Consider the following 12897-nt stretch of genomic DNA (forward strand, 5'->3'; position numbering starts at 1 on the left):
GAGAGGGGCCGGTGCAGGTGCATTCTGGGAGAAGAAGTCACGGAAGAGGACGCAGAAGAGGATCGCGCCGGCTTCAGCTGCCCACATCAGAGATGGCAACGCTGGAGAAGAAATTTTAAAAGTGAGTATTTCTTCTTGCAGGTAAGGGCGAACCGGGACAGATCAGAGGCTAGCCATTGTGGAATGTACTAGCCCTGACTGTCCCGGGGGTATTTTCATTGAAAAAAATGTTTTTGTGCCCGGAACTCCACTTTAAAATCTATGGGGAGTTACTAAGCAGACAGCACTTCAGAAGATCTCTGCACTGAAGATACAAATACCACAGGAGGCCATCAATGCCACAGAGAGAGATAAGTATACATTGGGGTGATGTAGGGTTTGATTTAGAATAGGTTAGGGAGCTAGGTCTTTTTAGCTGTACTCTAACACAGGTACATGTTTCTCATGTGAATGAGGCCTAAAGGAAGGCATTTCAGCAGGTGTATCACCACATCAAACACATCAGTGATTACAGGAGTGAGATGGGGGATCAGTGTTCTAAAAGTAATCCAAGCCGGCAGGAGTCCATGATAGGGGGCTGGGAGGCAATACACATCAGTAATGGGATACAATACACCACAGATCCTTCATCAAAGGTTGCTGAAGTTAACGCCTTTGCTTCTCTGATGACAGCCAAAACCCCCTAATTCTGGCCTAATTTGTTCCATAGCCTGAGACTCATTAGAAAACTCGGCGGCCATTAAAACCCTTCAGATTTCCTATTGATTTGTACCACATTAGAGACATGAAGAAACTTGTTAGCAAAGCCATAAATCTTTCCCATCACAAAAATGCGCAAAATGGCAAACATGCACAGACACATTCCTTCTCTGCTACAATGGGTTAAGTCCACTGTAATCTTGCTGTAGCGGAGCGCTGATGAAGAGTTGGAGCCTTCAACCCTCTCAGAGGAGAAAAAAAAGAAAAAGTAACTTTATTCCAAGAGCCGGAAATACAGAGCTTTTCCTATAGGTATATTTACTAAATGGGCACTTCTCTGTGTAGTTTTGTAACCTTAATAACAGACTGCGTGCTGCGAAGATCTGACAGACACAAATGCTTTACTTTTATACCATCTAAAAATATCAAAAATTATACACTTCTATGGAGCATCACAACAGAAAACACATGTCCGCGACGCTTTTAAGTGCCTGGAGAGCTTACTGCACTTACAAAGGACTGAAATGGGGTATGGCTAGGATGTTATCCTGTGAATTAGAACAGAGCAAGAATAGGTTAATATGGCTCGGAGGACTTTGAGATGGTCCTCTTTGAAATCTGAAGAGCAGACAGTTGGAGGTTTGACCTTAAAGTGGAAATTCACCTAAAATATAAATTTCTGTTCCTCCCCATCCTCTTGCATGACAAGTCGTACTCCATTATTTCCAAAGAGTACCGTTCATATCTGTGCGACTTAGAGTTGCAGCCAGGAGCGTACCAAGGGGCTGGCGAGATTGGCGCCCGCCAGGGGCACAGGATGATTGGGGGGGGGAGCAAAAAAATTGGCAGTGTTAGCAGTGATTTTTGTGCCCTTTGCTCAGCCTGCACCCTCGGCGCCCCCAGGCAGCATGCGACTCCAATCCTGGAGCCCTGTGTCCATTCCAGGCGGCAGTGCGGGCTCTCCGGAGCTCTTTCCGCCCACACATGCGGCCAGTCATCAGTCACATGACCGTGACATCATCAATCAGCTCCAGCTTGGCGGCAGGCTGCACTGGGGCTGTAAGAGGAGCCCATACCGCCACTCAGCACGGTGAGACTCCTTCAATCTCCTCTCCACTCCCAGGCAAAGCTGACTGGGGGACCCCCCTCTTTCTGTCACCCCCTCTCTCTCTGTCACCCCCCTCTCTCTCTGTCACCTCCCTCTCTCTCTGTCACCCCCCTCTCTCTCTCTGTCACCCCCCTCTCTCTGTCACCCCCCTCTCTCTCTCTCTCTCTGTCACCCCCCCTCTCTCTCTCTCTGTCAGCCCCCCTCTCTCTCTCTATCAGCCCCCCTCATTCTCTGTCACCTTCCTCTCTCTCTCTGTCACCCCCTCTCTCTGCTCTCCTGCTCTCTCTCTGTCATCCCCCTCTTTCTCTGTCACCCCCCTCTCTCTCTTTCTGTAACCCCCCTTTCTCTCTGTCACCCTCTCTCTCTCTCTGTCACCCCCCTCTCTCTCTCTCTCTGTCACCCCCCTCTCTCTCTCTATCTCTGTCACCCCCCTCTCTCTGTCACTCCCCTCTCTCTCTGTCACCCCCTCTCTCTCTTTCTCCATCACCCCCTCTCTCTCTCCGTCACCCCCCTCTCTCTCTCTCTCTGTCACTCCCTCTCTCTCTCTCTCTCTCTGTCAACCCCCTCTCTCTCTATGTCACCCCCCTATCTCTCTGTCACCACCCTCTCTCTCTCTCTGTCACCCTCCTCTCTCTCTGTCACCCCCCCCCCTCTCTCTCTGTCACTCCCCTCTCTCTCTGTCACCCCCCCTCTCGCTCTCTGTCACTCCCCTCTCTCTTTCCCTGTCACCCCCTCTCTCTCTGTCACCCCCCCCTCTCTCTCTCTGTCACCCCTCTCTCTCTCTGTTACCCCCCACTCTCTCTGTCACCCCCACTCTCTCTCGCTGTCACCCCCCTTCTCTCTCTGTAACCCCCCCTCTCTCTCTCTGTCACCCCCCCTCTCTCTCTCTGTCACCCCCTCTCTCTCGCTGTCACCCTCCCTCTCTCTCTGTCACCCCCCCCCTCTCTCTTGGTCACCCCCTCTCTCTTGGTCACTCCCCTCTCTCTCTCTCTCTCTCTCTCTCTTTCTCAGTCACCTCCTCTCTTGGTCACCCCCTCTCTCTGTCACCCCCTCTCTCTGTCACCCACACTCTCTGTCCCCCCTCTCTCTGTCCCCCCTCTCTCTCTCTGTCACCCCCCCCCCTTTCTCTCTCTATCTCTGTCACCCCCTCTCTCTCTCTGTAAAACCCCCCCTCTCTCTCTATTTCGGGGGGGGGGCGATACAGTTCCTCGCCAAGGGCGCTGTAGACCCTAGGTATGCCTCTGGTTGCAGCGGCTTCAAAGTTGTCCCTGCACTGCTTAGGTATGACTTTGATGCGTTTTGAGGTCCATAGACATTGGCATTGCTTCAAGTCCAGTCAAAATCGTGTGACTTTTAGGTCGCACAAGTGTGAAAGGGGCCTTAGACTTGGATACCATTAAAGTTTATGTGAGTGTAAAGGCAGGTGTCCCAATACTTTTGACAATATAGTGTATGTCCTGACATCTTATTCTTGCACAGTTTTTTTTTTTTGTTGGATGCTTTATTTATATAAATAACAGATGTGCAAAAAAAGAAAAACTACAGGAGCTTCTTTTAGCCCCAACAGACTTTCAAGGGAGCCCCTAAAAACGCATGTATCGTGTTTTTTGCACAATTTTGCATCTAACAACCTTCACCTCCTCCTAGTATCTTTACATAATGGCTGAAACAAAAAAAAAAAACAAGCCTAAAAAAACACATGAAAAAAAGGTGCAAAAACAAGCTTAAAATTGACTAGAAACGCTCAGGTGGGAATAGGGCTCACTCAGTGAACTTTGGAAAACTGGAATTGAGATTTTCTGCTATGTGTCGCTGCCTTATGAACTTCCAAAATACTATGCTGTGCTTGTTGTGTCTGCATCATGCAGAGAACAAACCTACTAAGCAAAAATACTGTGATATGTTATCTATGTGTCATGGCATGCCAACAATGCTAACTTCTGCTGTTAAAGTGCCACTTTTGTTGCGGAAACCCCTCCCCCTCTGGGTGATCGCCGTACATTGCAGGGATTGTAACAAACTTTGTAGCAGATTCCTCCCTTTTGTTACTCTGAAGAAATAGCTGTTTATTTCCCTCTGTCTATGTCAGGCATGTCCACCCTGCGGCCCGAATGCCGTATGCGGCCCGGAACCTCAGGCAATGCGGCCCACTGCCCCCTGACAATTTTTTTTTTTTGCTGGGGAGGAGAGAAGTCAGTTCGGGGGCACGGCCACAACTAACGGTAGGCAGAGGCTGCCTCAGAGGTGGGAGAGGAACATGTGCAGTGTTTCTGACTCCTACCACCATGACCACTTCAAATCACTGAAGTGGTCATGGTGGTTAGAGTGTTCCTTTAATATCTCTCAGAAGAAGTAAACCTCTGTATACTGATTCCATTTCATTTGATCATCCTCTAGTTGTGTTAAATCAGTGCGGGGGGGGGGCGTGGTGGCATTTTATTACTTATATACCCTAACTATAGTATATATATTTAATATGCGGCCCGAGAAAATTTCTCTACACTCAATGTGGCCCAGAGAAGCCAAAAGGTTGGACACCCATGGTCTATGTGCAAAGTGAATGGGAGTGACTTTATAATTATTAATCAGCTGCTGCACCTGCAGGGCTCTAATGAGGGAAGAGGCAGGGTCTGCACCCCTTTACGTGTGATTTCCCTTTAACAGTATCTCAGTAAAAATGATATTTGTGTTGCAGGGGATGCCCAAAATCTGACTTGTATCTTAGTGCAGACTTCTGGGAAAATCAGTGAGCCAATCACACAAGCAGGAAATTACATTTCTGGGGGTCGTTCTGAATACCATCATACTGCATTTTACAGAAAATTACAGATTGAAAAGGAAAGGGAAATTTTAATAACATTCAATTACAATATGACTTGTTTAGAAATTGTAGACGCTGGATTATTTTTTTTAATTTGCTATTTTTTTTCCCAGCAAATGTGAAGTTACCCTTTAAAGAATTACCCATGTCCCTCTCGGAGACGCATGAGTAAGCTCCAAGGATTGATAACCCATCATTTCCTGTTAGGGCCCATTCACACAACAGGTATGTGTTATGCTCTGTATAACGCACTCCCAGTTGGGGGGGGGGGGGGGGGGCAATGCTTTTTTTGGGGGATTTTTTTTTCACTTTATTGAAATGTCACGAAATTACATTTCATTCAAATTTTATGTACTGCTGCCAGTTGCAATACGTTACACCGTACTGTGCTGCATAAAAGTGCATCTTGTCCTACTTTTTTCAGCGCAAACCAAATCTGTGCATTAGAGAGAACTGAAACAATAGGACAAAAGGCAAGTTTCTCTGTCCTATGCATTGGCCCAATGCACATGGTGTGGATGAGCCTCTACTGTAATAGGCCATACACACTATACAATTGTCTTTAGATTTTTGTTCCTTTAGATTTACCAAAACCATATAATATGAGGTCAGACCTAAACACTTTCAATTTGTATGCAATCCGGCAGGCCCTTGCACTACATAGTATCTAAAGGAAATGTAACAACAAAAGTTGTATAGTGTGTATCCAGCTTAAAGCGGAGTTCCACCCAAAAGTGGAACTTCCGCTTTAGGTGTTCCTACCCCCCTGACATGCCACATTTGGAATGTCATTTTTTTGGGGGGGGAGCGGGTACCTAGTTTTGGCAGGTACCCGCTCCCACTTCCGCTCGGAGCGCCGCGGCGCGCCGCCCTGAGCGGAAGTTCTCCTCTCCCCCTCCCTGCAATCTTCTGGGACACGTAAGAGGTCCCAGAAGATTGCCGGCCAATCACGGCGCGCAGCGCGACTCGCGCATGCGCAGTGGGTACCCGGCTGTGAAGCCGCAAACTGTAACAGCCGGGTGCCCACACCAGTGATGCCGGCGCCGAGGGAGAGGATCGAGGCTTCGGGCGGCCGCATCGCTGGACCGTTGGACAGGTGAGTCAAATGGCTGGAACTCCGCTTTAAGTCATGTTCTTGCTATAGTAGTACACCGCTGACTCACTTCACGAATTCTAATGGGGGCTATACACTTCACAAGGTTTAGTGTCCAGTAATGGATGGGTGCTGTGATGTTAGGATCCTATATTCTATCTCAGACTTTTTCCACCAGGGTGCCTTCAACTAGGCAAAATGCCTGGAAACTGCCCAAAAATTGTATACAAGCCAGCAGGTGGATCAAGCCTGCTATTAGTTTCATAAAGCCACAGGTTTTCATTGTGCACCATTACCACCTTCTAGCCGCCAGTATCCTAACAACCAATGACATCATCGGTTGATAAGGAGGACATTGGGCACTTGCCCAGCCCCCTTGTTTGCCCCTCCCCAAGAGCACTGGGGTCACATTAACTGAGTAAGGGAGAGAAACTAAGGGAGAAGAGAAACATTTCAATACTAGTCAGTGCCCAGTGTGCAAAGGTGTTTGCTTGTAAGAATAAATCCCAGTTAATGTTGGGTGTCCTACGCATTATGTAAAACAATTTTGTTTTTTACATTTTAGAATGGGGTGCCTCATGATTGTGCGGAATTGTAAAGGGGGTCCTGACTGAAAAAAAATGGCTGTTCTATCTCATGGCCAGCATCTGAGTACAGCAGGGAATTAGCATATTAAAGCACATGTATACCCAATCATGAAAATCTCATACAGAATTGAAATATGTTCATTCATTTTTCGCTAAAGAGGAAGTAAACTCTTCCTTTTTTTTTTTAAATGTATAATGTGCTAGTATGCATCGCATACTAGCACATTATGTGACACTTACCTCCAAACGAAGCCCTAGTCATCCCCGCTGGCAGGCACATCTTCTGCTGTCTTCCTTCTTGGTCAGCGGACTCCGGCTATGCTATTGGCCGGGAGCCGCATGACGTCACTCCTGTGCATGCGCAGGGGAGCGGCCAGTCACGACACAGGGCTCTGAAGAAACGACACGGGCGGCCGTTTCTTCAGAGCGCATGCACCGATGATGTCATCGGCTGCATGAAATGTAAATATCTCCTAAACAGTGCAAGTTTAGGAGATATTTACAGTACCTATAGGTAAGCCTTTTTAAAGGCTTACCTATAGGTAAAAGTTCTAAGAGTGGGCTTACAACCACTTTAAAAAAATATGTGGTGACCCTGCCATGAAAGACCTTGTTCAGGCACTTCCAGTTATACTGTATATAGTTCTGGCAATTTATGCAGCGCTATACATACTGTATATTCACATCAGTCCCTGCTGTGAACAAGCTTACAATCTGAGGCTCCCCTCTCACATACACTAGGAATTTATCCTTCCAGTTATCCTTCCATCAAAGTGTGGGAGGAAACCCACACATGCACTAGAACAGAGTTTCTCAACCAGTGTGCCGCGGCACACTGGTGTGCCGTGAAGAGTCCCCAGGTGTGCTGTGGCAAAATGACCCCCACTTAGCAGTATTGCTTATTTCAAATGATTAGCCCCAAGTCCCAAGGCCTGGGGTTGGCCGGGAACTCGGGTTCACATCCCTCAGCAGTGTAACATCCATCCAGCATCCAGTGATTGGTGGGCAAGCTGGGGGCGGCCACAATGAGAGTGAGTGGAGCTGCCCCCCATGTGCCCATCTGAAGTCCACAATACAGCCAGAGGTGGCTGTTTGCATGAAGGGGCGCCAAATTTAAAACAGGATGACGAGTGGACAGGCAGCACTGTCTGTCAAACTCAATATTTCAAGTCAATGGGGCTTCACCGCAACCACGAGCCAAACGCTTAGTCCCATTGTAAATTGCTGTTTGACAAAAACTAAAAAAAAACGGACATTTAGAAGGCAGCATGATTGCCTCCTCAATGACTGACAGCAAAGACTTAGCCACACTCTGTAAAGTGATCCACCATAGATCACTTTTCACAGATTGGGCTAGTGTGAGCCTAGCTTAAAACTGGGTACACATGGAAAATCAGAAATTTCAGCAGGAACTGGGTAAATGTGCGGAGCCCTCTCTGTTCATCAGAAGTCGATCGTTAGACCAGCTTCTGTAGGTCGGTCCAGCTTAAAAAACAGCAATTAATCAGCTGCTGTAGCCAATGGCTGCAATGCTAGTCAATGTATTATAAAGCTATGGGGGGAGGGGCATTCCTGCTGTCAGACTTCAACAGCACAGAAGGGGAGATCCTTTCATCACTGTGTGGATGCAGGAATCTGTGAGTATTTTAATTCAATCCACTGGCTGAATGGAAAGACTCAGCTTTATTCTGTCACACCGGTTTTGGAGGGGAACTACAAGATGCCCCATGAACATTTATTACGTACTGTTGGCTCCTTAAGGAAACCCACCTTTAGGCTGGCCATACACTATACAATTTTCTTGTTCAACTTTCCTTTAGATTTACCAAAAACATGTAATATAGGGTCAAACCTAAACACTTTCAATTTGTATGCAGTCAGGCAGGCCCTTGCACTACATAGTTTAAGGTAAATCTAAAGGAAATTGAATAAGAAAATTGTATAGTGTATGGCCAGCCTTAGAAATGCCATGCAGCCTTTGCTGGGGTACATGTACACATGAAGTGGCTGCAAAGCAGCTGCAGGAGATTAGTAGCACTGAAATGCAACAAAGGATGAAAACAAGGTAAAAGCATGTATTTTCTTTAAAAAAAAAAAAAAAGAAAAGACAATTGTTTGATACCCAGTGCTGCAAAATAAAATGTCATTCAATTAGGAGTTACATCAACTTTAACCCCTTCAGGCCAGATCACGGCATGCTGAAAAGGGAGGGCCCCTCGGTGATTGGGTGATATTGCACACATAAAATCTAGTAAGCAGGCAGGCTGGGAGAGTTGACATGGTTGAGTTGGCAGCATTTCCATGCAGTATCACTGCAGACAGTACTAAATAATGATGACAAGGAAAGCAACAAGTCATTTCTACGGCAAATCATCCGACTCTTCCAACTTTTCTGTAAATCCTACAAAAGGATCTTTAAATGAACACACGGCTACCACAGACAAAAGATAATCATTGATCCTTTATTCTAAAAAGTCTGAATAAAATATTCCGCCTGATCCATAAGTAATACAGACAGATTTGGCCGATACCATTGGACTGACTGCCACTAATGGATTAAAGTGCAAAAAAAGAGGACAGGATGGGTGTTCCTGACTTTATATCTGATACGTATGCTCTGGCAATGCCGAATTTTCGTCACTGCATAACTTTCACATAAACATTAGATTAATGTCTTTGAAATTACCACGGCCATCTGGAATATTCAAGCGCGTCTGATCAATTTTTCTCTGAGGCCGAGGTCACCGGCTGCGGTCATTCCTGCACCATCAGTATGCAGATGTTTGAACAATCAGGTCTGACCCCCCCTCAATGTCAGAGGACCTACGTCTGATGTCTATGGCTACTACCGGTGCTGATACACAATGACATGTGAGCAGATCTGACAACTATTCCCAGGGACTCATTCTCACTAGGCGGGCCGGGTACTTCCAATACAGTCCTGGGAGCAAAGACTACAACCACTCTCCATACTACACTGGATTATTATACACACATTCCATATTTATCAACACCTACATAGTTATTTATAAATACACAAACTGTAAAGACAACATAAACAGAGCTCAATATCTAAAAGGGGCACGTTTATAAAAATAGCCAATAATCGGCTGATCATTCGCTGGCTGGATTTCGTTTGCCCAGCAGGGTCACATTAGCCGCAACCCTATATTTCGCATTCTCCAATGGCAATTCCAAGTCTCAGTAAGAAACACTGCATTGATAAATGGTGAATGTTACCACCCCAGGACACATTCCGCCCTTTGACATTCAGATCAGAGAGGATCATTTGTAGATTTTATCAAAGATTTACCCACACTCCCCCCACATTCGTCTCACATCTGACTACGCGGATTTAGATTTTCACCTTTTTTTATTTTTATTGGTTTACCTAGATGGACTTGTGTCTTTTTTCAACCTGACTGCAATCTTAAAATTCCAATTTGCAATGATCAGCATTCACTTTTTGAAGCTTATGTTTTATCAATCATAAATGTGCGTGGCCAATGGTTGGCGCCTGCAGGTGAATGTGTCTAGATTCGCTTAATGTGACATGGTAAATTTAGTAATACTCCGAGTGGAAAACAAGTTTGACCCAAAAACCTCCTAAAGTATATTTCCATGGCCAGATCCTGCTAAAACTGTCCCTGGAAACCAGCACTGGCCCTGGGTGACCCTGGTGGTCACAAAAAGCTGCAGGCACTGATTGCAGAACAGCAATACCAGTACCCTCAGCACTGATCTCAGATTGATCAATTATCAGCAGCATTGATTTTAGATCACCAGTACCAGTACCTGCATTCTTTACCAGTACCATCAGCACTTATCAGTAGTACTGGTGGCGCACATTGCTCTTGATTGCCAGTACCTGTGCCCAAAGCATTGATCAGTAATGCCAGTGCCAGCTCTTTCACTGGTTTCACTGATCAGCAATACCAGTGTCCTCCGCATTGATCTCACATTGATCACTGATCGGTAATAATGGCGCCTGCAGCACTGATTTTAGTGCCTCTAGCATGGATCACCAGTACTATCAGCATTGATCCATGATCAATAATACCAGTTCCTGCATATTGATCACTGATCAGTAGTACCGGTGCCGCAAGCATGGATTACTGGTCAGCAGTATCTGTGCCCCAAGCAATGATCAGCGATCGGCAGTACCAGTGCCCCAAGCATTAATCAGCAGTACCAGTTCCCCTAACCATTGATCACTGACTGGCAGTACCTGTGCCCCAAGCATTGATCAATGACTGGCAGTACTGGTGCCTCAAGCATTGATCACTGACTGGCAGTACCGGAACCCCAAGCATTGATCACTGACTGGCAGTACCGGTGACCAAAGAATTGATCACTGACTGGCAGTACTGGTGCCCAAAGCATTGATCAGTGACCAACAGTACCGGTGCCCAAGCATTGATTATTTATCAGCAGTACCAGTGCCCCAAGCATTGATCACTGACTGGCAGTACCGGAACCCCAAGCATTGATCACGGACTGGCAGTACCGGTGACCCAAGCATTGATCACTGACTGGCAGTACTGCTGCCCAAAGCATTGATCAGTGACCAACAGTACCGGTGCCCAAGCATTGATTATTTATCAGCAGTACCAGTGCCCCAAGCATTGTTCACTGACCAGCAGTACTGGTGTCCCAAGCATTGATCAGTGATCAGCAGTACCGGCGCCCCAAGCAATGATTACTGACAGGCAGTATCAGTGCTCCAAGGTTTGATCATTGATCAGCAGTAACGGTGCCCCAAGCACTGATTAGCAGTACCAGTGCCCAAAGCATTGATCAGTGACCGGCAGTACTGATGCCCCTATCACTGATCATTGATCAGCAGTACCAGTGCCCCAAGCATTGATCATCGATTAGCAGTACTGGTGCCCCAAGCATTGATCACTGACCAGCAGTACCTATGCCCCGAAGCATTGACTATTGATCAGCAGTACAGGTGCCCTAAACATTGATTAGTTATCGGTAGTACCGGTGCCCCAAGCATTGATCATTGAGCAGCAGTATTGGTGCCCCAAGCATTGATCAGTGACTGGCATTACCGGTGCCCAAGCATTGATCAGTGACCGGCAGGACCGGTGCCCCAAGCATTGATCAGCAGTACCGGTGCCCCAAGCATTGATTGTTGATCAGCAGTACCGGTGCACCAAACATTAATCAGTGATCAGCAGTACCGGTGACCAAAGCATTGATCAGTGACTGTCAGTACCAGTGCCGGAAGCATTGATCATTGATCAGCACTAGTACCGATGCCCCAAGCATTGATCAGCAGTACTGGTGCCCCAAGCATCGATCATTGATCAGCAGTACTGATGTCCCAAGCATTGATTACTGATCAGCAGTACCGCTGCACCAAGCATTAATCATTGATCAGCAGTACAGGTGCCCCAAGCATTGATCAGTGACTGGCAGTACCCGTGCCCAAAGCACTGATCATTGATCAGCCGTACTGGTGCCCCAAGCATTGATCAGCCGTACTGGTGCCCCAAGCATTGATCAGCAGTACCAGTGCCCCAAGCATGGATCACTGATCAGCAGTATCCGTGCCCCAAGCATTGATCAGCAGTACTTGTGCCCGTGCCCCAAGCATTGATTATTGATCAGCAGTACCAGTGCCCCAAGCATTGATCAGCAGTACTGGTGCCCCAAGCATTGATTAGTGATCAGAAGTACCAGTGCCCCAAGCATTGATTATTGATCAGAAGTACCCGTGCCCTAAGCATTGGTTATTGATCAGCAGTACCGGTGCCCGCACAATGACGGCTCTATCCGGGCAGTTGGTGAAGTTTGAGGCCCCGCCCCCTCTCCCGGCTCCCGCTTACCTTACACGAGTAGGTGTGGTGTACCGGGTCCACGTTGAGTATCTCCTCCACCGTCCCGGTGAGTACAATGTTCGCCTCCTCCTCCCTCCTCTCTAGCTCTCTCTCCGGACAATGTCCCCGGACCGTCCCCAGACACACGGCCAGCACCACCGCTAAAGTGCACAGAGGCTGCATGTTCCTCCACCTTCCCCGCATGGTCACAGAAAGGACAGGCGCATCCAGAGGACGAGGAGACTAATCTACAGCAAGGAGGAGACCCTCTGCACCGAGTCCGGGGAGAAGACAAACCCACCCGGGAGGAGGAGGAGGAGGAGGAGGGGGGGCGATGGATGGGAGTCCTCCTTACCACCACTCACTGCCTGCCTGCCTGCGGGGGATTTGCATGCAATCTGAATTGCTGATAAGAAGAGGGGGGGGGGGGGGGTGTCAGCTCTGTCCTCCTCCCAGATCATCCCAAACTATAGCAGGACGCCACCTCCAGGAAATGCGGCTCACATCAGGTTAATGGATAATCGGAGCAACGTGAGCTGACTGTAAAGGTGCAACCGAGGCTCTGCTCTTCTCCTCTCTTATTCTCCTTTCCTTCTAAATCTCTTCTCATTACTTCTCTTTTCCTTCTAGCTCTCTTCTCTTCTTCTTCCTTCCTTCTAGCTCTCTTGTTTTCTTCTCTTCTTTCCTTCTAGCTCTCTTCTCCTCTTCTTCTTTCCTTCTAGCTCTCTTCTCTTCTCATTACTTCTCTTTTCCTTCTA

The 12897-nt window shown here is 47.4% G+C and overlaps 1 protein-coding gene across 10 annotated transcripts in view; it reads right to left on the reverse strand.

Annotated features, from left to right (window-relative positions):
* Positions 1–12535, reverse strand: part of AGRN (agrin) — a 704390-nt gene extending 691855 nt beyond the window's left edge. For all 10 annotated transcript variants that reach the window (XM_082274335.1, XM_082274327.1, XM_082274332.1 and 7 more), the window contains exon 1: positions 12149–12535. In XM_082274335.1, the coding sequence (XP_082130461.1) occupies positions 12149–12343 (195 nt within the window). In that variant the 5' untranslated portion in view covers positions 12344–12535. The remainder of the gene's footprint in view (positions 1–12148) is intronic.
* Positions 12536–12897: the final 362 nt, after the last annotated feature.

The sequence above is a fragment of the Pelophylax lessonae genome (assembly GCF_965119305.1).
Source record: "Pelophylax lessonae genome assembly, chromosome: 12".
NCBI lineage: Eukaryota > Metazoa > Chordata > Amphibia > Anura > Ranidae > Pelophylax > Pelophylax lessonae.